This window comes from Thermobia domestica, chromosome 7 (genome assembly GCF_964235325.1).
Source record: "Thermobia domestica chromosome 7, izTheDome1.hap1.1, whole genome shotgun sequence".
NCBI lineage: Eukaryota > Metazoa > Arthropoda > Insecta > Zygentoma > Lepismatidae > Thermobia > Thermobia domestica.
The window spans coordinates 286,900,176-286,927,578 of record NC_137460.1 but is presented as its reverse complement, the minus strand read 5'-3'; the positions used below and the strand labels follow the sequence as shown (position 1 = coordinate 286,927,578).

At 41.1% G+C, this 27,403-nt stretch overlaps 3 protein-coding genes across 3 annotated transcripts; all 3 read right to left on the bottom strand.

Moving 5' to 3' along the window:
* Positions 1–453: 453 nt before the first annotated feature.
* Positions 454–3,910, bottom strand: LOC145689782 (uncharacterized). Its single transcript, XM_081763986.1, has 2 exons — positions 2,575–3,910; positions 454–539 (listed from the first exon to the last, which is right to left on the bottom strand). Exons 1-2 carry the CDS (start codon positions 3,908–3,910, stop codon positions 454–456), a joined length of 1,422 nt encoding a protein of 473 aa, XP_081620112.1.
* A 6,761-nt stretch (positions 3,911–10,671) lies between these two features.
* LOC145689781 (uncharacterized) lies at positions 10,672–13,779 on the bottom strand. Its single transcript, XM_081763984.1, has 2 exons — positions 12,438–13,779; positions 10,672–10,706 (listed from the first exon to the last, which is right to left on the bottom strand). The coding sequence occupies exons 1-2, from the start codon at positions 13,777–13,779 to the stop codon at positions 10,672–10,674; spliced, it is 1,377 nt and encodes a 458-aa protein (XP_081620110.1).
* Positions 13,780–24,846: 11,067 nt separating this feature from the next.
* LOC145689779 (52 kDa repressor of the inhibitor of the protein kinase-like) lies at positions 24,847–25,302 on the bottom strand. Its single transcript, XM_081763983.1, has one exon. The coding sequence runs from the start codon at positions 25,300–25,302 to the stop codon at positions 24,847–24,849; it is 456 nt and encodes a 151-aa protein (XP_081620109.1).
* Positions 25,303–27,403: the final 2,101 nt, after the last annotated feature.

Here is a 27,403-nt window from a genome sequence, read left to right as displayed (position 1 = left end):
GAAGTTGATGTGCGACTTAAATGTTGTTTCTTTGCTGGCGGTGAGTTCACTAAACGCTCAGCATAGGTCTCTGAATGAATTGGCGATCGCGATCGACTGGAGGCATTCGAGACGGTGGAGGCAGTGGAGCGTTCAGAAGCTCTGCGATGACGTGTGCCATCCTTTCGCTTTTCCACCTTTGTGGCTTGAGCCGGTGGAGCGAGGAATACTGGAGGTAGTCCGCCATGCCGACCATCCATCGAAGCCCCAGTGATCTGAGGTGGATCCGCCATGGAGAGCAGGAAGCGGGCCGAAGCCCCTAGATTGAAAAATGAACGAGATGCAGTGTGTGATGATTATGAAAGTTGATGTAGGTAAGGTGACCCGTTTGGATAGCCACCAAGGTTGGAACAGTTCTCTGGACAAACCCGTAGCACTACACACCCTTGGCTAGATTAGTCTGGAGAGTAGTACTCAAAGGAATGACGCAGAAAAAAGTCCGGGATAAGGAACAGGAAGGATATCAAAATGCAGCTGTTCTGACGTCTGGTACGTCACAGCTGTTAAGATCGAGTGTAATATCGATCGAAAGTATGCTAACGATTTTTTTTTTTAAGCTAGCTCGTAAGCTAGCAACCTCTTAGAGGGGTACGCCCTCTTTTAGGAATGGGATGTAAAGGAAAATGTTTGGACTAGGATATTGGGAGAGGATCTAAGGGGTGCATGGTTACAATTTCAATCTTTATTTTGCTTTATTTCGTCATTTATTTACATCACTATATATATATGATTATGGATGGACATTATGATCTTTGCGATCATAAACATACTGACAGGTGGATGCACAAGTAATAATATAAACATATAAGAGAAATCATAAAGAAAATGCAATCAAAAGAATGGAAATAAATTATGAAACTATAAACATAACATAGACGATAGAGGATGGTAATTATAAGTATATGCTATGAACGTGAAGGATGAAATGAAGTGCTAGCACGCCACAACACAAGGGAAAGGTTAGATCAACGAATGCTGTTATCTTCTGCCTAGGGGCGACGCTAGGCTGATGAAGACTGGGGGAGCCCTGTTAGTAAACAAAGGAAAATCACTGTGCAGTATATGAAGGAAATACGTGAGGGAGATGAGCATGAATACGATAGTCGTCCAAAAGTTCTAGGTTGAGATCATTAGGGGGCAATGTATAACAATAGAGCGTGAAAAGGAGGTGCAAAGGGGTATAGTAATAACGTGGTCGGCATGGGTGAAGTGAAAGGTAGTGCATAGTGTCGAGAAGTAGTGGGTGGTGACGAAAGTAGCGATCGGTGAGAAATTTACGGCGTAGCGTTTCTAGGTGAAATTTAAGAACAGGAAATGTAATAAGAGAGTAAAGATCACGGGTAGGACTGGGTAATGAAATGCGATAAGCGATGCGAAAGGCGTGTCGTTCGAAAACTGCAAGCTTGGCATAGTAGGATGGTGATGCTGATATCCAGGCTGGAGAACCATAGGTAAGCACTGGGCGAAGGAAGACTTTATATGTATTAAGGATAAGCTGGGCAGAGAGACCCCAAGTAGTTCCGGTTAGTCTTTTGAGTAAATTAAGTCTATTATATGCCTTAGTTTTAACAGAGTTGAGGTGAGGTGTCCAAGTGAGGTGACGGTCGAAAATGAGGCCAAGATAAGTGACAGTTTTAGAAGGATGTATTGGTACGTTATTGACTTGTAATGAAAGAAGAGATGAATTGCGATGGACTTTTGTGCGTTTGCGAGGTGGGATGAAAACTATGGCTTGTGTTTTTCCGGCATTTATTGTTAAATTCCATTTCCGGCACCAGTGTGTAAAGCGATTGATAGCTTCCTGGAGTGCAAGATTGATTTGCGGAACGGTGCGACAGAGGGCAAGAAATGCCGTGTCATCGGCATATTGGAACAGATGGACGTTCCTTGGTAGGTCTGGAAAGTCGGCAACAAATAGTAAATACAAAAGAGGTGATAAAGCAGATCCCTGTGGAACGCCAGATAACAGAAAAATGGGATATGAAAGCGCAGAATTTATTGCAACGTAAGTGAGACGGCAGACAAGAAAGTGATATATGAGCCGAATATAGGTCATAGGAAGCCGGAGTCTGACAAGCTTGTAAATGAGCGCTAAATGCCATACCTTATCAAACGCTTTTTCGAGATCGAATAGAAGAAGACAGGATGGCTGAATCGTGTTATAATGGTTTGTGATTAATGTCGTGAGACGAAGCAACTGGTCGTTAATAGAGTAACCAGGCCGGAAACCAGCTTGATGGGTCGGGATGAGATGGCGATCGGTTAAATATGGATGTAAGCGTTTGACGATGATCCTTTCAAAGATTTTACTGAGTGTTGACGTTAACTGGATGGGTCTGTAAGATGAGACGGAACTGGGAGGTTTATTAGGTTTTGGAAACATGAGACATTTTGAAACTTTCCATTCAGTGGGGTAGAAACCAGTGCGTAGTATGAACGTAAATATAAGGGCCAGAAGTTGGAGCAGTATAGGTGGGCTTTCCTTGATGTGGCGGTAAGTTATGCTATCAAAGCCGGGAGCAGTATTTTTCTTACGCTGAACCACAGCTGTTATTTCATCCGACTGAATGGGTACAGTAAGGACATGCGGTGGTAATGGATGGTTGGCGTCCGGCTGAAAGTGCTGTGAATCCGTGTTTACACTGTCAACAGGATGTGAGCGGGAAGTAACCTGTGCAGGAGGTGTAAAAGTACCTTGAAGATGGTCTGCGAATGCGTTCGCTTTTTCCAAATCCGAGTGTAATGGCTTGTCATCGACAAGGAGAGGATAAGGAGTCTTGGAAAATTTCCCACACAAGGCGTTAAAACGCTTCCAATACACGGTTGGATGGCTTGTGTCGGCGAGATTATTACAAGTTTTCACCCACTGCCTTTGCCGATATGCTAGAAGGTAATTTCGGACAGTTCTCTGTAGTTGATGGTGATGATGAAGTGCATCCGGGTTTCGTGTATGGAGATATTCACGATAAGCTTGTCGTGATTGACGAATCAAAGGAAGATAATGCGGTGGTAGTTTTGGACGATATGGTATGGATTCTGTTTGTGGTATGTAGAGAGCGGAGGCTTGTTGGAGAGCAGAAGTAATATGATCAACTTGAGCGTTAAGTTCATCTGAAGTGGTTGGTGCTTGATAAGGTGCAAGAGCAGAAGAGAGGTAAGTGCGGTAACGCGGCCAGTCGGCTTTATCGTAGCGGGGTGAAAGACGAGGTGGTGGGAGAGGCTGGTGAGGAGCAAGACCTGTATGATATGTAAGTTTTAACGGTGCGTGGTCGCTGCCAAGTAAATCGAGAACTGTGACAGTCCAGCGTGTGGTGAGCGTGTTAGAAGTAATTGCAATGTCCGGAGTGGTGTTTGATATTGGCCGAGTGGCCGTTGGAAGATCGAGAAGAACGCCTGTCGTATGAGTTGTGATATGATCAGTAAAACGGGTTCGGTCTTGAGCGGAGCGACTATGGAAATTGATATCAGCGAGAATGATATAATGGCGGTATGTAGCTGATATATGAGAGAAGAAATTAAGAGGAATTGGATTGCCTGGTCTGATGTATATTGTAGCCAAAGTGATAGTGATATTTTTAAAATACAGAGTAGTAATGACGTGCTCTGGTAAATGTAAAATAGGACATTGTTGCTGCCTGTATGGTATGTTGTGTCGGAAGCCTACAGCGGCTCCGCCATTTGCTCGCAAGGCTGGTAGTGGGTTATCACAGCGGAGTAAGATGTAATTAGGAAATCGACAAGAGATGGACTTGGTCAGAAAGGTTTCGTTGAGAAGGAAAGCTGTAATGTGTTCTTCGAGTAATAGGGTCTGGAAGAGGACTTTGTTTTTAGGTAGAGATCGGATATTCAGAAACAAGAAAGACAAGTCCATGAGGAGAAAATGATTAAACAGTTGTTTCGTATCGTGCAGTATGAAAATGAACATAGTTATTGGAGTATGTAGCATAAAGTGAGACATTGAAAGTTGATTTAGCGGCAAGTGTGAGTTGTTGGAGAACGTGCTGACGATTGAAGGGGTGGATATTCTGAAATGCGAGAGTAAGAAATTCCAGGAGTTTGCCCACAGTGACTGGATCATCTACATGTTTTTCAGTATTGGTTGATGCTGACTGAGTGCGGAGTGGAGCAACTAATTCCGGGTGTGATTCATCAGGCTTAGGTTTGTTTTTGCATTTATAGCTATAGGCGGGGTGCCTATCTTGACATGTTGGACATTGGGGTGGAAGTTCCATATTTGGGCAAAGTCGCGTTTGATGTGGACCAGAACAGTAACCACAAACAGTAGCATTTTTACAATCGGCTGTTGCGTGGCTGTTATACGCTTGGCATCGCTCACATCGAATAGGTAAGGGTGCAGGCGACCGAGAGGGTTCTACCCTGTGTCGTCGCTTGTATATGAGGGCGCCTTGAGTAAGAAGAGTATCTATGGTGTCCTGAGATGAAGTGAGGATTCTAACCATATAAGTTGGGCCAGTGTTATTACGAATACGGATGGCTTTGTTAATAGTATGCCCTTCATACTGTAATTCTGCTTGGATTTCCTCGTCTGAGTATGTAGGATCAACTCCTCGAATCACTACAGAAAGCATCGGAGGTCGTCTAGGTGGAGGTGGCTGTTTACGTCGAGAAGAAGTGAGAGAAGTAATGATGGCGGTGTTACCAAAAATTTCGAAGGATGCCTTATTGCGTACTGTCGTGAGGAAATTTGGATCTGTGGACTTCAATATGTATCCGTTTCGCGTTTTGACAACTTCCTGGAGTGGAAGACTGGGTAGATATTTCCTAAGTTGCAGGATAATGAACTTTTCATTAGAATACTTAGGATCGTATTTCTGCAATAGGAAGCAATGAACAGATGAGGACTGTGTAGTAGTTGATGCTCGGCGTGATGATGTGGAATTTTCAGCGTCCATGTCGGATATATCGGAGTCATTGGCGGTATGTTGCTTCTTAGCAGGAGGAGATTGTGCTTTGCTGGCATAGCTGGGCTGACTAAGTGGAGATCTAGATCGTTGCCTGCTTGAGGCATTAGACACTGTTGAGGTAGTTGAGCGCTCTGAGGCTCGGCGGCGTCTTTCGCAGTGCTCTCTCTGCCTCTCCACCTTCGTGGAGCTAGCGGAGGGAGTTACGAAAACAGGTGGTAAACCTCCGTGTCTGCACTCTAGAGATGGTCCAGAAGCGTTGCCAGAGTCCGCCATGAGCAAACCGAGACCTGCGGCACGAAGCCGTAATGCTGTGTGGTTGTGTATGAAATCCCTGATCAAATGATGAGATGAGACGATGCAAAGGTGAGACGACCCGTTTGGATAGCCGTCAAGGTTGGATAAATTCACTTGCCAAACTAGTAGCACTGGACGCCCTTGACTAGATAAGTCTGACGGACAGAGCTCAAAAGTAATGCAAGAGAAAGAATCCGGGATGAGGAACAGGAAGGAATCAAAATGCAACTGTTCTGACGTCTGGTACGTCACAGCTGTTTGGATCGACTGAAATATCGATCGAGAGTATGGCTAACGATTTTTTTTATTTGAATTTTTTTTTTATTTGAAAGGAGAATAGGAATATTGACTTTTATCAATGCAATATGTTACTGGAAAATTATAGACTTCTCCTGCCTCTCAGAGGGTTACGCCCTCTCTGTGGCATGTGATTTTCTATACAAATGTAGTTATGAAAAGAATGGGATGGGCTAAGTGAAGTTAGTTAGTAACATCGGTATTTGGGCATCAGTTTTGAAAAGGGTTATAGCATCATTTTTTTTTAACACTTTATTTATTTTCATTTATATTTTTATGATAAGGTACACAAAAGAAGTTAGTACAATGAAAATACCACATGTAAATATACAATGAAGGATAAATAAATTAAATAAGGTAAGAAAATGATAAGTACAGGTTATCACGTGAATAGCGAAATATAATTGAGAAGAAAATAGGTGCAAATGTGCAAGAATACCAATATAATGTGAGATAGTGCTTGTGTGAAAATGTACGATAATGAAAATGAAAGATGAGATGAAGTGCTGTCACATCACAAACAGATAGAAATTAGTCAGACAGATGCAGGTTAAATCTTCTGTCCCGGGGCGACTCGGGACTAATGATCACAGGGGGAAGCCCTTGTTAGTTGTGAGGATCTCTGTGTTAAGATGGAAAAACATGAGGAATATGAGCATGAATGACATAAATGGCATAAGTGTCGCGTTCTGCTACTGTGAGGTTTGAATTGCGGACATATAAGGAAATGAGTATATTCAATGGGGTATGCTTGTAACGAAATGCGGCATCAGTGAGAGCATCAGTTCGAAGAATATTCAGGAAAAGTGGATGGCCCGTTTCGATTCGAGATGTAATGTACCGATTTCGAAGTTGTGCAATATGGTCTGTGATCTTCGGAAAGTCGATATATTCATACGTGAGCCACGTAGGATACGGAAGTTTAATTCGATGAGCGAGTCGAATAGCATGACGCTCCAATATGCAAAGTTTTTCGTAGAAGGAAGTAGAAGCATTGCACCAGGCCGTATGTCCGAAAGTGAGAATAGGTCTGAGAAACATCTTATAAGTATGGAGTAGGACATCGGGTTTGAGGCCCCAAGATGTGCCTGTAAGACGACGTAAAAGATTTAATCTAATAGTAGCCTTAGCTCGCAGTTTTTTCAAGTGTGCATTCCAAGTCAGTTTTGAATCGAAGACGACACCCAAGTACGTAGCAGTGTTGGTAGGGCGTACAAGATACCCATCGACAGTTACTCGCAAGAGTGTCGGATTTCGGTAGACTCTGGAACGTCTGTTAGGTGGTAGGAAGACCAGTGCTTGCGTTTTCTCATTGTTGATAGTTAAATGCCATCTCTGGCACCACTTGACGAAGTTATCGAGAGTTGTTTGTAGAGCACGGCTAATATTCTGGACAGTGCTGCCAAGTGCAAGAAAAGCTGTATCGTCTGCATATTGGAAAGTGAAAACATTACGTGGTACTGAAGGAATGTCAGAAGCGTATAGAATATATAATAATGGGCTGAGTGCAGATCCTTGTGGAACTCCAGTAAGTGGAAATATAGGCCAAGAGAGTGTATTACCAACTGCGACATACGCAATCCGATTTGTAATGAAAGAGTAGATTAACCTTAAATAGCAGATAGGAAGTTTGAATGACTGCAACTTTTTAATTAGACCATAGTGCCAAACTTTATCGAAAGCCTTCTCCAAGTCCATTAGTATAAGGCAGGAAGGAAAGCCTTTGTTAAACTGATTTGTAATTAAGGTGCTGAGACGTAGGAGTTGATCATGGATGGAGAATCTAGGCCGAAATCCTGCTTGATGAATAGGTAGGAGACTAGTAGTTTCAAGGTATTTATGAAGTCGGCAGACGAGAATTTTTTCCAAGAGCTTGCTGAATACAGAGGTGAGTTGAATTGGTCTGTATGAAGAAACAGAATGTACAGGCTTATTTGGTTTATGAAACATGCAAACTTTTGATACTTTCCAGTCAGGAGGATAGAAACCAGTTTGAAGAATGAAAGTATATATTGTTGCCAGAATGAGCAGAAATGAGTATGGAGCTTCTTTTATGTGTCGATAAGAGATATTGTCAATCCCAGGAGCTGTGTTCTTCTTCCTCTTTAATGCAGTATGGAGTTCATCTATAGTAATGGGTGCAGTGAGTGGATGCTCAGGATCAATGACATGATTTGCTGAAGGTTGTAAAGCGGGAATGCAAGATAGATCGTTTCGTTCGGAGCGTTTAGAGGCCGCTGTTGGTGTAAAAACAGTCTGGAGCTGTGAAGCAAAGGCATTTGCTTTTTCTTCGTCGGAGAACAGAGGAATGCCATCTGCAACTAACGGATAGGTTATTGTGGTGTTCTTGCCAGTCAGTTGATTAAATCGCTTCCAGTAGCGAGATGGATGCGCTTCCTCGGATAAGGTGTTACATGTTTTGATCCAATTGCGGCGTTTATATGCAACAAGGTAGCTATGAACAGCTCGTTGCCATTGGCGATGCTGCCGAAGACATGCCTCATTCCCGGTTCGATAATATTCCCGAAGATGTTGACGGGCTTTCTGGATGAGCGTAAGATATGATGGTGGTAGGGCCGGTTTATGAGGCTGTACTTGCTGCGTCGGAATGTGATGATGGGCACTGGTTTGAATTGCTGTAGTAATAGTAGAAAGACAGGAAGCAAGTTCAGGTTCAGTAGTTGGAGACTTTATACTAGAAATAGAGTGCTCTAGATCTTCCCGGAAATGAGGCCAATTTGCTTTATCATACCTCGGAATTAGGCGAGGTGCATGCACAGGGCGTGGGGGTTGTCCCCGAGTGAATGTTAATTTAACTGGATGGTGATCACTGCCAATAGAGTCGAGTACTGCAAGTTGACAATCGTCAAGGAGATTCATAGAAGTAATGACGACATCCGGTGTAGTTTGACTGATAGGTCTGGTGTGTGCAGGCAAAACATGAAGATGGAGCTGAAGATCGTTACTTAAGTACTCCTGAAAGTCTGATTTTTCGCGATTAGTTCGACTATGGATATTAATGTCCGCCATGATTATAATATTTCGAAAATTGTTGGCTATGTATCGGAAATATTCTAATGGTATAGGTTGACGTGGTCTGACATAGATTGTACTAAAATTGATAATGATTGATGGAAAGTATATGCTGAATAGTAGGTACTCCGGGAGATTAGCCAAAGCATGTGGAGTATATGCTCGAACTGGATACTTAGGAAAATATCCTAATGCTACTCCTCCTTGAGCCCGTAGAGCTTCATCTTGGAAGTCGCAGCGCTTTAGTTCATATCCAGGAATACGAGCAAACATACTCGGTTTTAACGCGGTTTCGTTTAAAGCAAAAACATTAATTTGTTCTTCTAGTAATAAAGCTTCTAGTAATAGTTTATGTTGACAAAAAGATCGAATATTAACAAAAAGAAAAGAAATCCCCATTATGAAGAAGACTTTACAGATGGTTTTAAACAGTGGTTTCCAGGGTTCCAATGTGAAAATGCACATAATTATTAGAGTAAGTTGCATGAAGATTTATGTTAAAAATTGATTTAGCAGCAGAAATGATGTGTTGAATAATAAGAGCTCGCTGGAAAGGAAAGATGTTTTGTAGCACCAGGCTAACGTAACGTATGAGGTCTTCGACAGTTAGCGGAGGTAATATTGATTGTGTAGGTGGTGTGGTTTTATCGGCTGTTTTTAATGGGACAGTTAGTTCCGGATGCTCAGGTGTGTGTGCTGGTTTACCCTTACAGCGATAACTATATGTAGGGTGAAGCCCACTGCCACATGTATTGCATTTTGGTGGTCCTTTTAAGTTGGGGCAGGTTTTAGTGTCATGAAGCCCAGAGCAGTAACCACATTTAGGTTGATTACGACAATTGGCCGTAGTGTGGTCATTATATAACTGACACTTTTCGCAACGAATTGGTAGTGGACCCTGCGTTCTAGACGGTTCGACGCGATGAATTTTCTTATATATGGGTGCACCAAATCTCAGAAGATAGTCAATAGAATCTTGCCGTTGCGATAGAATTCGTACCATATATGTTGGTCCATTATTATTGCGAATACGAATACACTTATCAACTGAAATCCCCTCTTGTGCTAATTCCTCTTGAATTTCTTCATCAGTTAAATCGGGGGAGACACCCCTAATGACAACCGACAGGTAAGGTGGCTTTCTAGGAGGTGGCTGCTGTTTCGGTCGCTTATCGGTGAGTTTGGTAAGCTTAGCGTTCTTGCCAAAAATTTCGTAAGAGGCTTTATTTCGGACCGTGATACCAAAATTCGGATCTTTAGACTTCAAGATATAGCCATTTTTGGTTTTGACGATTTGAACTAGGGTGTCACGTACCCGAGGAACATACTTTACGATTTGCAGAAAAATCATTTTAGGGTTTGTGTACTTAGCATCAAAATCTGTAAGAATGTAATGAAAGAGAGTGGCGTGAGATGAAATAGTAGGAGATACAGCAGACGATGCACCTGTATGTTGTCGTTGATCGACTTCGATGTCCATTGATGCTACTGGTGATCGAGATCTGATGCGTTTCGCAGATTGCGTAGATTCGTTAGATGGATGCCTATCTCGCGATACAGTAATTGGTTCATGCCCCCAAGAAAAGTGTCGGGTACGGGTGCGACTGGATTGACCGATGTGTGCAGGTTGCGATAATGAAGTACTGGGAATAGGAGATATCGCTGGTAAGCCCGAGTGTCTGCCGAGATTCGTTTGTCCAGTGATATTGCCAGAGTCTGCCATCGTGATGATACAGCCTAGGGCCGTAGCCCAAATGAAGGTGAAAATGAAAAAGATGATGAAATGAGGTTCAAAAGACAAGGTGCCCTCCGAAAGTGAAAACTTCCGTCAACCCTCTGAGTGCCGTATGTGTGCTGTGCTCACAAATGCGTATTTCAACACTTGGTCCTCGCTAGCACATTAACTAACACAGGAGAGGTTAGACTCCTTGATTCAGTGTGTGCTAACGATTTTTTTTTTTTTTTGCTAGCCCTTGGGCTAGCTACCCTGTAGAGGGCTACACCCTCTTTAAGGAAAGGGATGGAATGGAAATTAAGGAATTTAAGGTTACAATCGCTGGGCTAAGAGATGTTACTTTATTTATTACTTTATATACTGGGTCATTATAGTCTTTGCGACTATAATCATTTTATAGGTGAGGTAATTAACAAAATATAGTTATAAATACAATAATGATGATTACAACGATACACAACATTATTGGGCAAATAGTGCAAATATGTATAAATGAATATGAGGTATGAAATGAGGTGCGATGCACGCCACAACACATAGGTCCTGTTAATAAAACAAATGCGGGTTATCTTCTGCCTAGGGGCGACGCTAGGCCAATGGAGACAGAGGAGGCCCTGTTAGATGACAGAGGAATTACTGTGCGTGATATGACGGGTAGATATGCGGTAGATGGACATGAAGGCGGTGATCTTGCACAAGTGCGAAGTCTGGATGATTAGGCGGTAAGGTATAGCAATAGAGTGTGAATAGTAAATTTAGAGGGAGATGGTAATATCGTGGCCGAACAGATGAAAGGGCGAGGTAATGCATGGTTTCAAAAAGTAATGGTTGCTCTTGCCGGAAGCGAATAGTGATGAATTTTCGGCGGAGAGATTCAATGTGATAAAGCAATGTGGGGAAGGTTATGAGAGAATACAAGTATCGAGTCGGACTAGGGAGGGAAATACGATGAGCGATACGAAATGCATGTCGTTCGAAGGTTGCCAGTTTGTAGTAGTAAGAAGGTGGAGCTGAGATCCAGGCAGTGAACCCATACGTAAGTACGGGACGAAGAAAAACCTTGTAAGTGTTGAGAACGATGTGTGATGTAAGTCCCCATGTCGTGCCAGACAGACGTTTTAGAAGATTGAGACGGTTATAGACTTTAGCCTTAACGTGGTTCAGATGAGGAGTCCAAGTAAGGTGTTGATCAAATATAATGCCGAGATAAGTTACAGTTTTGCTTAGACGAATTGGCGAATTTTGAATGGAGAGAGAGAGAAGTGATGGATTTCTGTGAATTCTGGAGCGTTTGCGTGGTGGTAGAAATACGATGGCCTGTGTTTTTGAAGCATTGATAGTGAGCTTCCATTTTCGACACCACTCAGAGAAACGATCAATTGATTCTTGTAATATTAGGTTAATGTGTCTGATGGTACGACCGAGAGCGAGGAAAGCGGTATCATCGGCATACTGAAATGTATGGACGTCTGCGGGCAGAATCGGGAAGTCTGAAACAAACAACAAGTAGAGTAAGGGGGATAAAGCTGATCCTTGAGGGACGCCAGAATGGAGAAATATTGGATGAGACAAATTATTGTTAATATGAACATAGGTAATGCGGCAGGCCAAAAAGTGATAGATAAAACGGATGTATGATGTTGGTAATTTAAGTTTGATGAGTTTGAAGATGAGAGCGAGATGCCATACTTTGTCAAATGCTTTCTCTAAGTCAAAAAGCACAAGACAGGATGGGCGCACAGAGTTATAATGATTTGTAATAAGGGTGCTTAGCCGGTGGAGCTGGTCGTTTATAGAGTATGACGGTCGGAAACCGGCTTGGTAAGATGGAATGAGATTGCGTGCACTGAGATAAGGATGAAGCCTATTGACGAGAATGCGTTCAAGTATTTTGCTAAAAGTTGAAGTTAGTTGGATAGGGCGATAGGAAGATACAGCGCTGGGTGGTTTATTCGGTTTCGGGAACATGAGCGTTTTAGACATCTTCCATTCAGCGGGAAAAAAACCTGTGCGAAGGATGAAAGTGAATATCGAGGCTAAGAGAAGGAGGAGTGAAGGTGGGCTTTCCTTGATATGGCGATAGGTGATTGAATCAAAACCTGGAGCAGAGTTACGTTTAGTCTGAACAACAGAAGTTATGTCGACAACAGTGATAGGAGAAGTGAGTTCATTCGGCGGCAGTATATGATTGGCACTAGGTTGGAAGAGAGGAGCTGCTGTGTTGACTTTATCGACTGGGTGAGAAAAAATATGATCGGAGGGTTGAGAGGTAAAGATGTCTTGGAGGTAGTCGGCAAAAGCGTTGGCCTTGTCCTGATCAGTAGCAGCGTGACTGTTGTTGATGATGAGTGGATAAGAGGTTTTACTATATTTACCACAAAGCGCATTGAATCGTTTCCAGAAACGTGAAGGATGTGCCGTGTCGGCAAGAGTATTACAAGTTTTAATCCACTGGCGCTTTTTGTACGCTTCAATATAGTTTTTTACAGAACGTTGGAGCTGATTGTGAAGACGGAGTGCTTCGGGATTTCGTGTCCGGACGTAGTCACGATATGCTTGACGAGAGCGTTTGATCTGAGCAAGGTAGTGCGGAGGTAATTTTGGTTGGTATGGAGTTGAACTTGAAGTTGGGATGAACAATTCAGATGCACGGGTGATTTCAGAAGTGATAGTAGAAACGTGGGCATAGAGCTCGTCGGATGATGTAGGAGGGTGAAGATCTGCGACAGCATGGGTAAGATATGTGCGATATTGATTCCAGTTTGCTTTATCAAAGCGAGGCGTTCGAAGTGGTGGAAGTGCAGTATGTGAATGAGCGGTGCCAAAATGATATGAAAGTTTGACCGGGGCGTGGTCACTACCAAGAAGATCAAGGACTGTAAATGTACTATTAGCAGCGAGTGTATTTGAGGTGATGGCGATGTCGGGAGTGGTATTGGACACAGGTCTAGTAGCAGATGGAAGAGTATGTATTATGCCGGTAGTGTGAGTGGTGATATGGTCTGTAAAGCGTGTGCGTTCATTCGGAGTGCGACTATGAAAGTTTATATCGGCGAGAATGATGAAATGTTTATAGGTAGTAGAAATATGACTGAAAAATTCAAGTGGGATGGGGTGACCGGGTCGAACATAGATAGTAGCGAAAGTGATGATGATTGACTTGAAGTACAATGTAATGATGATATGCTCAGGGAGATGTGGAACAGGACAAAGGTGATGGCGAGATGGTATGTGATTGCGAAAGCCAATTGCTACTCCCCCATTGGCCCGTAATGCAGGAGCTGTATTGTCATGACGTGTGAGTGTGTAGCGAGGAATATGACATATGGTAGACTTGGTGAGAAAGGTCTCATTCAGCAAGAATACAGATACGTGTTCTTCGAGTAACAGTGCTTCGAAAAGGGTTTTATTGGTAGGTAAGGAGCGAATATTCATGAAAAGAAAGACTAAATCCATTATGACGGGTAGGTTAAACAGCTGTTTCTTGACGGGATGTGTGAAAATGAACGTAATTGTTGGTATAGGTGGCGTAGAAATTGACATTGAAGACTGATTTAGCAGCTTTGGTAAGTTGTTGCAGAATATGATTGCGTTGAAAAGGATGAATATTTTGTAGGGTGAGCGTGAGAAATTGAAGAAGCTGCTGGATGGTAACTGGATCAGTGGTTTGGAGATCGGTTTTAGGTGGAGAGTCTGGCATCCGGAGCGGTACGACTAAATCAGGATGTTGTTGATCAGGTTGTGGTTTATTCTTGCACTTATAACTATAGGCCGGATGTTGTTCGTGGCATGTGGGGCATTCGGGTGGCTGTTGAAGGTTGGTGCAGAGGCGCGTAGGATGTGGTCCTGTGCAATGTCCACAGACTGGCTGATTTTTGCAATTTATAGTGTTGTGATCATTGTAGATTTGACAGTTTTCGCATCTCACTGGAAGAGGAGCTGGAGAGCGTGAAGGTTCAACCCTGTGGCGACGTTTATAGATGTATGCGCCAGTAGTGAGTAAAGTATCTATTGTATCTTGGGAAGAGGTGAGAATGCGCACCATAAAAGTTGCACCTTGATTGTTCCGTATGCGGATGACCTTATGAATGTTATGTCCCTCATGTTGAAGCTCTTCATGAATTTCGGCGTCGGAATATGTTGGGTCAACCCCCCGGATGACAACTGATAGATATGGTGGACGTTTTGGCGGCGGTGCTTGTTTCTGACGTGTAGAGGAAAGAGATGTAAGAGTGGCGTTTTTCCCGAAGATCTCAAACGAGGCCTTGTTTCTGATGATTGCGAACTGCGGATCTATGGACTTTAAGATGTAACCATTACGTGTCTTAATTATTTCTGTTAGTGGAATGCTTGGAAGATATTTCCGAAGTTGTAACATAATGAACTTTTCATTGCTGTATTTCGTGTCATAATTTTGAAGAAGGAAGGAATTTAGAATCGGGCGATGAGGAGGCTGATTAGTGGTATGAGATGATTGAGAATTCGGAATGGTTGTATTGCTATTGTCATCGGCTGCATCCATATCAGAGTGGTCTGAAATATTGTCTCTGTGTTGCTTCTTCGACTGATGTCGAGGCTGCTTAATAGAATCAGAATACAACTGTGTGTTTCGTGGAGACCTAGACCTGGTGGAGACATTCGAAGCTGTTGATGCGGTAGAACTGCCGGATATGGTTCGCTGCCGGTTGCCAGTATCCTTCCGCTTGACCACCTTCGTGTTCGAAGCGGACGGAGTGACAAATACCGGAGGAAGACCACCGTGCCGTCCATCCACCTTTGGTCCAGAAGCAGCTTGATCTGCCATAACAGAGACCGATAGATTTCTAGAGAGCCGTGAGACCCGAAGATGATGTGTCGTGAGTGATGAATATGATGAAGGTAGGACAACCCGTTTGGATAGTTGCCCAGGAGGAGCGGCTCCTCTGGCTCGATCCGTAGATCCGGACGCCCTTGGCTTGATGAGTCTGACGGACGGATCTCTAGAAAGAAACAGAGAAAGAGGCTCAGGATATGGAAAAGGAAGGTTAATTCAAAAATCGTCACCATATACAAGGTAACGCTTCAGAGCAAGCTCTGGGAAAGTATGTGCTAACGATTTTTTTTTTTTTTTTTTTTTTTTTTTTTTTTTTTTTTTGCTAGCCAGAGGCTAGCATCCTCTTAGAGGGCTACACCCTCTTCTAGGTTGGGGAGTTTATGGGATAGGGCTTAAGGATTAGCAGGTTGATGGGCTAAGTGATTTTGGTATATTTATTATTATTTATTTATTTATTATCACAAACCTGGACATTATGATCTTTGCGATCATAATCATAAAATTGTGGTAAGGTAAACATTTATACATTAAGTAAATGATGAGTTGTTATGTTAAGAATGAAAGGAACCTAAATAAAGAGATGAAAATATGAAGAAAGTAATCACAAAAATAGAAAAATAAAGAAATATAAATATATCGAAAGTAATATGGAGAAATATAGATATTTGCATACACATAAAACAAACTTCGAAATATAAATATAAAATATTGATGGTGTAGGGATTAGTATATGTTCAGCTATGGTTTAGAATATAATGAAGGTGAGTGATGGAGTGAGGTGCGATACACAGGACAACACAGGAGATGTTAGCAAGACAGATGAAGTTATCTTCTGCCTAGGGGCTGCTCTAGGCTGATGAGGACAAAAGGAGCCCTGTTAGAGACAGAAGGACTTACTGTGCTGAAAATGAGGGAAATAAGTGAGGTAGATGGGCATGAATTTGATAGTCGTCGAGTAACAGTAAATCTGGGTGTGCAGGTGGCAGTGTATAGCAGTAGAGAGTGAATAGCAGACTGAGTGGGGAGTAGGCATAGCGAGGACGAACAGGATGAAGAGCATGATAGTGCATTGTATCGAGAAGTAATGGCTGGTGAGAAATATATCGGACTGTGATGAACTTCTGACGAAGGGATTCGAGATGAAACGTGATGTCGGGGAATGTGATGAGATTATATAAGTCGCGGGTTGGACTGGGTAACTGGATACGGTGTGCGATGCGGAATGCGTGACGCTCAAGGACACGTAACTTTTCGTAGTATGTAGGAAGAGCGGAAACCCAGGCGGTAAACCCGTAGGTAAGGACTGGGCGCATGAAGGCTTTGTATGTGTTAAGAACTGTTTTAGCTTGTAGGCCCCAGGTAGTGCCAGTTAGGCGCTTTAGGAGGTTCAGGCGCTGATAAGCTTTGGCGGCTACTTTCTTCAGGTGAGGTTTCCATGTGAGGTGTGAATCGTAAAGAATGCCTAAATAGGTAACGGTTCGAGTTGGAACAATTCGAGTGTCATTAACTGTGAGGAAGAGCAGTGACGGGTTGCGGTGAACCCTAGAGCGTTTTCGGGGTGGTATGAAAGTAATGGCCTGTGTTTTTGCGGCATTTATTGTAAGACTCCACTTCCGACACCAACTAGTGAACCGATTAATGGCTTCCTGGAGAGCGTGATTGATCTGGTGGATAGTATTTCCTAAGGCCAAAAAAGCAGTGTCATCTGCATATTGAAATAAATATACATCAGGAGGAAGTACGGGGAAATCGGCCACAAAGATAATATATAACAACGGTGAAAGAGCAGAACCTTGGGGTACTCCTGACAGAAGGAAGATAGGATGAGAAAGTTGATTATTGATGCTGACGTAGGAAAGACGACATACAAGAAAGTGATAGATGAAGCGAATATATGTAATGGGAAACTTGAAATGTAGAAGCTTGTGAAGAAGTGCCAGATGCCAGACTTTATCAAAGGCTTTTTCAAGGTCGAACAGAAGTAGGCAGGATGGTTTAACGGAGTTATAATGATTTGTGATGAGACTGGTGAGGCGAAGGAGTTGATCATTGATAGAGTAAGATGGGCGAAAACCTGCTTGGTGAATAGGAAGGATATTTTTTGATTCTAAATACGGGTGCAATCTTTTAACGATGATGCGTTCTAGAATTTTGCTAAAAGTAGATGTCAGTTGAATAGGTCTATACGAAGATGTGGCAGTGGGTGGCTTGTTTGGCTTCAAGAACATGAGTGTTTTAGAGGTTTTCCAGTCCATTGGAAAGAATCCGGTACGGAGAATGAAAGTATAAATGAGGGCAAGAAGTGTCAGGAGTATAGGAGGACTTTCCTTAATGTGTCGGTACGTTATATTGTCAAAACCTGGAGCAGAGTTTCGTTTGCGATTAACAACAGTAATGATTTCAGCTGTGGAAATGGGTGTTGTAAGTGGATGATTTGGAAGCGTATGTGATATATTGGGCTGTAACTGAGGAGAGTTCAGAGGTAGGTGGGAAACAGGATGCTGAGCGGGGATGTCGGAAAGTGGTGTGGGTGTGAAAATTTCCTGCAAGTAGTCTGCAAAAGCGTTGGCTTTTTCCTGGTCACTCTGAACTGGTGTGTCATTATGGAGTAGAGGATAGTGAGGTTTAGTGTATTTACCGCACAGAGCGTTAAAGCGTTTCCAGAATTTGGAAGGGTGACTAGTGTCATTGAGGTTGTTACAAGTTTTCACCCAGTTTCTCAGTTTATATGCCTTGAGATAATTTCGAACAGTGCGTTGCAGTTGATGATGGTGATGAAGGGTTTCTGGGTTACGAGTACGAACATATTCGCGATAGAGCTGCCGAGAGCGGCGAATCATAGTTAAGTATTGCGGTGGTAGTTGTGGTTTGTATGGAATAGAAGCTGAACAGGGAATATAGAGTGCTGATGCATGAGAAATGGTAGAACTGATTGTAGTAATGCTCTCGTACAACTGCTCTTCCGTAGCTGGTGGGTTTTGATTAGCAAGAGATTGGGAAATATGATCACGATATTTGTTCCAGTTGGCTTTGTCATAACGAAGTGTTAATCGAGGAAGTGGTGTGTTGGCAATTTGAGGGGCGTGCGTGTTTTGATAAGTAAGTTTGAGAGGTGCGTGATCGCTTCCAATTAGATCGAGAACTTCGACTGTGCAGTGGGAAGTTATAGAGTTTGAAGAAATGACCACGTCAGGCGTTGTCTGAGAGACAGGACGAGACGGTTTTTGTAGATCATGAAAATTTCCTGTTGTATGTGATGTAAGAAACTGTAAGAACATAGTACGTTCATTATCTGTGCGACTATGGAAATTAATGTCTGCCATGATGAGATAATGTTTATAAGTATTTGAGATGTGTTGAAAAAAAGCAAGAGGGATCTGATGTCCAGGTCGGATATAAACTGTGATGAGAGTGATTGCGATATTTGGGAAATACAAAGTTGTGATAACATGTTCTGGAAGGTTGGGAAGCGGACAGGTATGGCGCCGAAAGGGCAAAGTATGGTAGAAGCCAATGGCTGCTCCGCCGTTAGCTCGTTGAGCAAGAATCTGGCTATCACAGCGAAGGATGTTGTAACGGGGAAAGCGGATGGTATCAGTAGGTTTTAAAAAAGTTTCATTGAGAAGGAAGGCATTCACATTTTCTTCCAACAGGAGCGTGTCAAAGAGCAGTTTGTGTTTGGATAATGATCGAATGTTCAGGAACAGAAAGACAATACCCATGATAGGAGGTAGTATGTGGAAATAGTTATTGGTTGGACGAAAGATTTGTGGTATGAAAATAGACATCAGTGTTTGAATAGGTCGCATTGAAGGAGGCGTGGAAGATGATGCGGGCAGCATGAGTAATTTGTTGTAAGATATGTGGACGGATAAATGGATGAATGTTTTGTAATGCTAGAGTTGTAAAAGCTAGAAGTTTATCAATAGTGACGGGGGTCGATTCTACGGGAAAGTCGGTATTGGTGGATGAATCATGTGTTCGCAGTGGGGCTACTAGTTCTGGATGGGATGTTTCTGGCGCAGGTTTACCCTTGCATTTGTAGCTGTAAGTGGGATGTTGTTCATTGCAAGTAGCGCACCGAGGTGGCTGAGTTAGATTCGTACATGAGCGAGTAGGATGTGTGCCAGTACAGTAGCCACATACGACAGTATTACGGCAATTGGCAGTAGTATGTTGGTTATATGCTTGGCACTTCTCACAACGAATGGGTAACGGGGGTGAGGACCGAGAGGGTTCCACACGATGTCGTTGCTTATAGATGTAAGCTCCATTAGCAAGTAAGATATCAATGGTCTCTTGAGAGGCACTAAGGATCCGCACCATATATGTGGGTCCTTGATCGTTGCGAATGCGAAGGGATTTTGTGATGGTAAGACCCTCTGCCCTTAACTCGTCTGAAATTTCGTCGTCGGTGTACGACGGATCTACACCCCTTATAACCACAGAAAGGAGAGGAGGTTTCTTAGGTGGTGGAGGTTGTTTGCGCCGAGATGAACTAAGTGTTTCTATGGTGGCGTTCTTACCGAAAATTTCAAAGGAGGCCTTATTACGGACAGTGATGGCAAATTTTGGATCATGCGACTGCAGTATAATTCCGTTACGGGTTTTAACGACTCTAATGAGATTGATGCTTGGAAGATATTTGCGTAATTGCAGAACTACAAACTTGACATTTTCGTATTTTGGGTCAAACTTTTGCAGTAAGAATGAATGAAGCTGATGATCGGATGTTGAGGGAGTGCTTAGAGATGATTCTGAAGATATATTCGCAGCTCCCAGGTCCATGGCGTTAGCTGTTGACGGTGATGGTTCAGTTACATGCAGTCTCTTTGCTGGCGGTGAATTTCTGACACGGTCAGCGTAGTTCTCCGTGCGAATGGGCGATCGTGATCGGCTGGAGGCGTTCGAGACGGTGGAGGCATTGGAGCGCTCGGAGGCTCTACGGTGTCTGCCGCCCTCCTTCCGCTTTTCCACCTTTGTGGCATGTGCCGGTGGAGCGAGAAAGACTGGGGGTAATCCTCCGTGACGACCATCCATCGAAGCCCCAGTGATCGGAAGAGGATCCGCCATGGAGATCAACAGCTGGGCCGAAGCCCGAACTTAAGATACTAAAGCAGTGTACAATGATATGATGAGAGATGTTGAAGGTGAGGTGACCCGTTTGGATAGCCACCAAGGTAGGAGGAAATTTCCGGACAAACCCGTAGCTCTGCACACCCTTGGCTTGATCAGTCTGGAGAGCAGAGCTCGTAGGAATGACGCAGAAAAGTCTCCGGGATATGGAAAAGGAAGGTTTCCAAAAAGCACAATAGCCACGCTATTGCGGTTGTCGCTAGCAGAAAATCGCTTGCGACCGAAAGTGTTGTGCTAACGATTCCACAATCCACATATATGTAGCTTATATCACAGTGATTAGCGATGAGTGTTGTCATGATTACATACTTTTCCAATAAAATAATTGTAAAAACTAATATTTGTGATATATCTGCAAATTAGTATTATTTGCATACTATTTGAGTAACTTATTTATGAACTGTTTATCAACAATTAAAGATTCTTCTTAAACTACCATCTCTGCGTACGTGCTGCCATCTATTATTGTCAACTGTACTATTCCCTCTCTCTCTCTCTCTCTCTCTCTCTCTCTCTCTCTCTCTCTCTCTCTCTATATATATATATATATATATATATATATATATATATATAGGGCAGTGGCGGCTATTGGACGTTAAAAGTGGGGGCAAGACATGATCTCAATATTTGTATATTAATGTTAGCTTTCCTGGTTGTTTCTAACACTTTGTTTGACGAAAGGTTGTATAATTAATAAATTAATAACGAATTTGTAAAACAGATAAATAGAAAGGATAATATTAATGATAGTAATGCATAATGAGATTTGTTTTGCAAACTGGAGATTAATGAACAATGCCATTAAATGTACATTATTACTCAGAGAAGAACAGTAAATACTATAAGCATATGCTACGTCATTTAAAGAAATATTTACTTTTGCAGCTTCCCGAAACATGTTCGTGTCATTAGGTACAGTTTTCACTTTCTTGGAACACACCAAGACACAACAATACTTAGAGTCACTCCACACTCCAGTTATAGAAAATAATCCTAAAACCTAGAATTATGTTGAATTCACTAAATTTAATTGTAATACACCACTTACTCGTATATTAATTACACTGCAAAACAATGGAAAAGGTAGAAGTTGTCTCTTATTACACTTTTTAATCAATATTCCTTATTATTAGAAAGAAGAAAAGACATTTTAGCAACTGTCGACTTCTGTGCAATTAAAGAATAACTTGTGAAAGTTTTTTTTTTTTTTCGAAATGCTCTCTGAATTAGTTTCAAAGCAGTTGACTAATATATCGAGCCCTTATAAGAAGAAATGAAAGTACGCTGGAATTATTGCACTCCAATTCGTTAATTTTTGGGCAATTTTGCGTGCCAATTAAAACCCAATTCTTGTAGCTTTCTTAACTCCACAGGAAGTCAACCAATAGGTGCTCAGGCTAGTTGGATATTATATGGCACCGTTTCATCTATGAACCAATTATAAGATACAAAAACTTTACGTTTCCAAATGAAACTATATACATTAATTGGTCCTTTCGAAAAAGTGTGGGGGGCAACTGCCCCCTTTGCCCCCGAATCGCCGCCCATGATACAGGGTGCGAGTTACAGGGTGGGATGTGGGGGATTTTATCCCTCAATCACAGTTTGATCCCCCCCAAAGAAGTCAGTTGAAGTATCCCCACCGGGAATGCTCGCTTTCCCCCCCAAACTAAGCTCAGTATAACTCCAAATTTCACTGATTTTGTCATTTCTTGTAAGTTTAATCTTCTATCTGTATTTCGGAATGATCGATGTAAACTATTCAGTTTTGGTCATTTCTTCATACCACCTACCGTATTTACTCGCGTAATTTTGGCACTTTTTTAGACGAAAAAACGAGAGAATCCAGGATTACCATGAACTGGAAACGTATACATTATTCGCAATGAGTGGAGAATGAATTCAGACTCTTCCTTTTGAGAAGAATAAAAAAAATCACAGCCTTTTAACAAGCTCTTCATTAGGGACTAATTTATATATGTTACTCCTCATGGCGGGGCGCATGAACGCCGCGCCCCCTTTCTTCATTCCGCACTGGGCGATACCCGGACGATGGTTACTGCAGTGTTTGTCTAGCTAGCTACCTAGTGAAAGATTTGCATAATGAGACAATGCCATAAGCGCGCCGCGGCCCTTCCGGAGTTCGACCCCCACCCGGAAATAAAAGGAAAGTTGGGCCTGTTTGAAACCTAATTGACATAAAACTATTCTGTACTCCCTACCTATATTAAGAATTATAAGCAATGATACCATTCTACCATTAAAATATAAAAGTAGCATTAAAAAAGAAAAAAGAAAAAGAAAGAAAATAAAAAAAACACCCTTTCCCTCTCAACCACCCTGATTAAACTAATATGAACCTAATTCATATTAAGTATCTAGTGATAACTTAGGCAAAGAATAAGTAAAAACTATTTTTCTTAATAAAAATTGTAATGTACCATTACAGTTGAGAGCAATGGCAATTTTTTTTCTCACCCTGTATCTAGTGAATTTTTTTTTAAAATTTGGTTTCGGTTTAATTACACGATGTATTTATTCTCTTTACTTCAAATTAATGTAATAAATCGAAAGGTCTTATTAGGAATAATATTTTCACGGAATAATATATTCATTTATATTTTGATTAATTGTAAATCCCATTTTCGCATATACAAGTTGAATAGTTACAAGGTTTACCATTCTGACGTCATACCGAAATATAGTTCCGCCATTGGATATAAATTTTCTTAATTTCAGACCAATGTAGAATTTGGCCAGGTAACTAAACTTTCCCTCACCCCCTCTCACTAGTCCATAGTCACTTTCAGATCCGGTTATATCTTAATTTCACCAATTTCTATTTGCTTTGTAATTTCCGCGGCTGAAAGATTTCGCCCTGATTGGAGGAATCCTCCTATCCCTGTCGTTTTCGGCGCAATGTTATCATTCCTACCATGGAAGCGTATGTGAGTACAACATGTAAAATTGATTACCATCTATCTGCTAGAAAGGACTGACATTTTAGTTAATTCAAGGTAAAATTAAATTTAATTTCCTAATTAAACACTGAAGACTGCTAGAAGCCCAAAATTCTGCATTTTTTCCATTAAAGAAACAGTTCATAGTGAAGTGAAATACAGGATTTCGGTTTGCAGGACGCCATGTTGCTCCCAAGATAGAATGGACAGAAAGGAGAGTGATTTTTGATCGTTTCAAATTCAATTAGGGTTTAGGGAAAATACGACCTATTCTGTGTGTTTCGTTGGTGTATTTGGTAGATTTTTTTTAAAATTAATCAATAACTGCATGTACATAGTAGGTTTCATAGCTGTAACATTAATCATCATGATGGCAGGTTAAGCTAACTAAAAGGGCTCCTATTCACTTTCCAAATTGAATCATTTCTAGCGGGGGGATGGGTTAGTTATTGTTTGATTTAGGGTCTTTTCCCCTCTCAGGGGAAGGGTCCCTGAATAAACCTTGCTAAGGTGCCCCCAGGGCATCAAACTCTAATTAATATGTTTTAAATAATTGGCCAGGTCAATTGGACCTAGGGTTAACGTTCTCATTTTGTCCACCCTAAAGTTCAATAGAGCCAACTTTATATACCGACAAGGAATAATGTGTTTGAAGGTACTTGTCTTTAATATGCATATAATAAATGGTGCTTGTTTAGTTAAGAGTTTTATGTGTAGTACTTATAGTGTTGTATGTAGTTAGTAGTTCTGAGTGAATGCATGATTTTACTCGTAAGGACAGTGTATTAAACATGCGTTAATTTAGTACCATTTGTCTAACCCGAAGTACACTAAACAAGAGTAAATATTAGAGTTCTGATTAATAAGTGTAAGGGTATATTTCGAAGGGGAGATGGCCACACTGCATTTCAAACATGGACCATTCAGGATATTCTTACAAAATTTGTCCACCTCCCGTCCCGACCTTCCGTCCCCAGTCCAAGATAAATGGCAACGTTGCATTTTCACGTAACATTGGGCGCATAAAGAGTGTAGAGCCCAAACGGCTCGCCCGATTTAAAAAACAATCCTGCACTTTTGATAGAAAACATATTTGTAGACATTTTCCCTTCTTACATTTTATTGTGACTCTGATAATAACAGTTACCTTACGTCAGGGAACTTTCGACACACACCCTATATCTATATCTATATCTATATCTATATCTATATCTATATCTATATCTATATCTATATCTATATCTATATCTATATATATCTATATCTATATATCTATATCTATCTATCTATCTATCTTACTATCTATCTATCTATCTATCTATCTATCTATCTATTTATCTATCTATCTATATATATATATATATATATATATATATATATATAACTAGATAAACACACATGCATATTGGTTACGGAAAATTAATAATATATCGCCATCTATAAACAAATTGACCAACACGTATCCCATATCTGTACTAAAGAATATACATTGCATACTCTAATTATAATAAAATACTAACATTGAAAATACTGTAGTAATACAAGTACACAGGCTTGCATTGGTAATTGAACGAAGTGTTGAAATACAATACTGAAAACTTGTTAGCAAATTGTTCAATCTTTTCTCCAATCGTTTAAGTCCATTCTCCTGGGCTTCATTCTAGAAAAAGTATTTATAACTTCTTCCACATGAACATTTCTTTCTTTATGAACATTAGATAAAACAAGGCCATTCAGTCGTTCTTCTGACATTGTACTCCTCAAGTATGTTTTTAGTCGTCGCAGTGTTGAAAAACTACTTAGTGCAGAAGCAATCGAAACTGGTACAGTAGCAAATATTTGCAGAAGAATTCTTATATTGGGATAAAATTCATTGTAGTGTTGCAGTGCATTTATTGCAGTATCAGGTATCTCTTGCTTCCCTTCTGCGTTGTTCCACATTCTCTTCCATAAAGTAAGCTCAACACGTAGCTCTAATTCACTTGGGCTTTCAGGCAAATCTCTTTTGTATATTAATGCAGCTTGTAGCACCGTAGAGTCATCATAATGGTGTCGATTTGCAGGAATCATTCTCTCAAGAGGTAAGATTTGCACTAGTCTATTGTCAAATCTACTCTTTAGCTGCTGAATAAAATGATCAAGGAAAGGGATGAATATTGTCCTTTGAAATACTCCTCAGGGCTTCTTGAGGTTTCCCCATCCGTTGATTTACTACTGGATCCTGGAACTTTAATTTCCTCCGCTATATCATCAGCTCTTTTACACGCCGAATTAAATATAGACGAGAATTCTACATCCATATTTTCTCTTAGTTCTTCGAATACTTGAAGAATATTTCTCACATACGTAAATGCAGCCGAGAGATCTTATTTTGGGCTCTACAAATTCTTACTTAGCTTAACTGTGAAGGAGAAACAGTAAGCTACAATTTCCAGTGAGACAATAAAGTCGCTATGTTTTACCGTAGCACTGTAGCTCGAAGCCCTGCTGGACACTTCATCACTGTACTCATTTTCTAAGTACTCAAGTGTTGCCACAATATGAGGAAATGTTCTACAAATGTATTTATAGATTCATGTCTTTCTACCCAACGTGTCGCACAAAGTGCTTTCAGTTTTTTTGTGCTACAAATAACAGACTCAGAAATGACAGTTTCTAAGACATTGGCAGTTTTGATGATTCCGACAGAAAGGTTGATATTCTTCCAACGATAGTCATCATATTTCAGATACACTTAACTGCGCATAATTTACCTACACATAGGTTTAAATAGTGGCTAAAACAGTGTGTGTAAACTGTGAGAGTCTGTTGTGCTAAAATACGAGCCTGAACACCGTTTACTTTTCCTGCCATATTGGCATCACCATCGTAACCTGACCACGAAGGTGCTCCATACTTAAACCTAATCTCTCCAGTTCCTCTAGTAAAGCTTCCTTAACGGCTTCACCTGTTGTTGACGTCAGTTCTAAGAATCCGAGAAAATCTTCTTTGATTACAAAATCAGTCAAATCAACATAGTACATACATAAAGTCATTTGTGACTTATTACTAATATCAGTTGTTTCGTCACAGATAACCGAATATACCTTGGACCTTTTTACATCTTTGACAATTGAAGAACGTATAACTTCACCAATACATATTATTTCATTCTGAATAGTTTTGCTTACGAAAGTACAGTTTTTCCCCGCTGTTTCTAAATGCTCTTGCAGAATTTTGTCCCCAGCATCTAACCTGTACGCTAACGCGCTTCTGAATATACCTTCCTTACCAACTAAGCAATCATCTCGTGTTTCGTCAGAGAGAAAAGGCCCATCATTTCTGGGTCCTCATAATGGTAAGTTATTTCTAGCGCAAAACAAAATTGTCTTAATAATTGATTCCAACAGACGTCTATTTGATGCTATTGTTTCCATCATTTTCCTGTCCAGAATAACACTGACTGACCTGGTATTTACTTCTTTCATGTCAAAAAGAAATTGAGCACCTCTTTCTGCCGCAAAGAGATGCTATTTTGTACTCTCGTGATAAAATAATTCTTCTCATGCCTTCTTGTACTTCATCATGGGTTCCTTCACCAATGACTTCAAAGGCTAAAAAATATACAGAAAAGAAAACGTTAAGTTGCTTTATTTACGCACTCCCGTTTAAAACTAAACTGAAAAGCTATAAAACCACAATGTGACATATTTCTCACATTTAATTTTAAAAGGGAAATGAGAGCTACAAATCAAAAAGCACTTACTCCATTAAATAAAAATTTTCACGAGAAAAGAAACTACTGTGAAATCAATACCTTCTTATTTAAACGCGGTATTTCATCCATGTTCATACATGTTTTTCAGAGTGAAGGAATCGTTTTTGAACCAAACGTATTACACAGATCGATGTACAGCTATTGAATTATGGTCAATCAGTAATAAACTTTATTTTGTCCACAGGTAGAGGAAGTGCGTTTGGGTTCAGAGCTCCTCAAATCTTATAGGCTAATTTATGTATTATCTGTCAGGAAAGTAAATGTACACCTATTTTTCGAGTCTGGCATTCCTGCGCTCCATCCGTGGAGAGTATGAGAATTAAATCATTCAAATGTTTACTGAGGGGCAAAAAGAAAAGCTTAATCTGAATAAGACATTACATAGGGGCACAAGCTGTGAATACGAATAGTGCA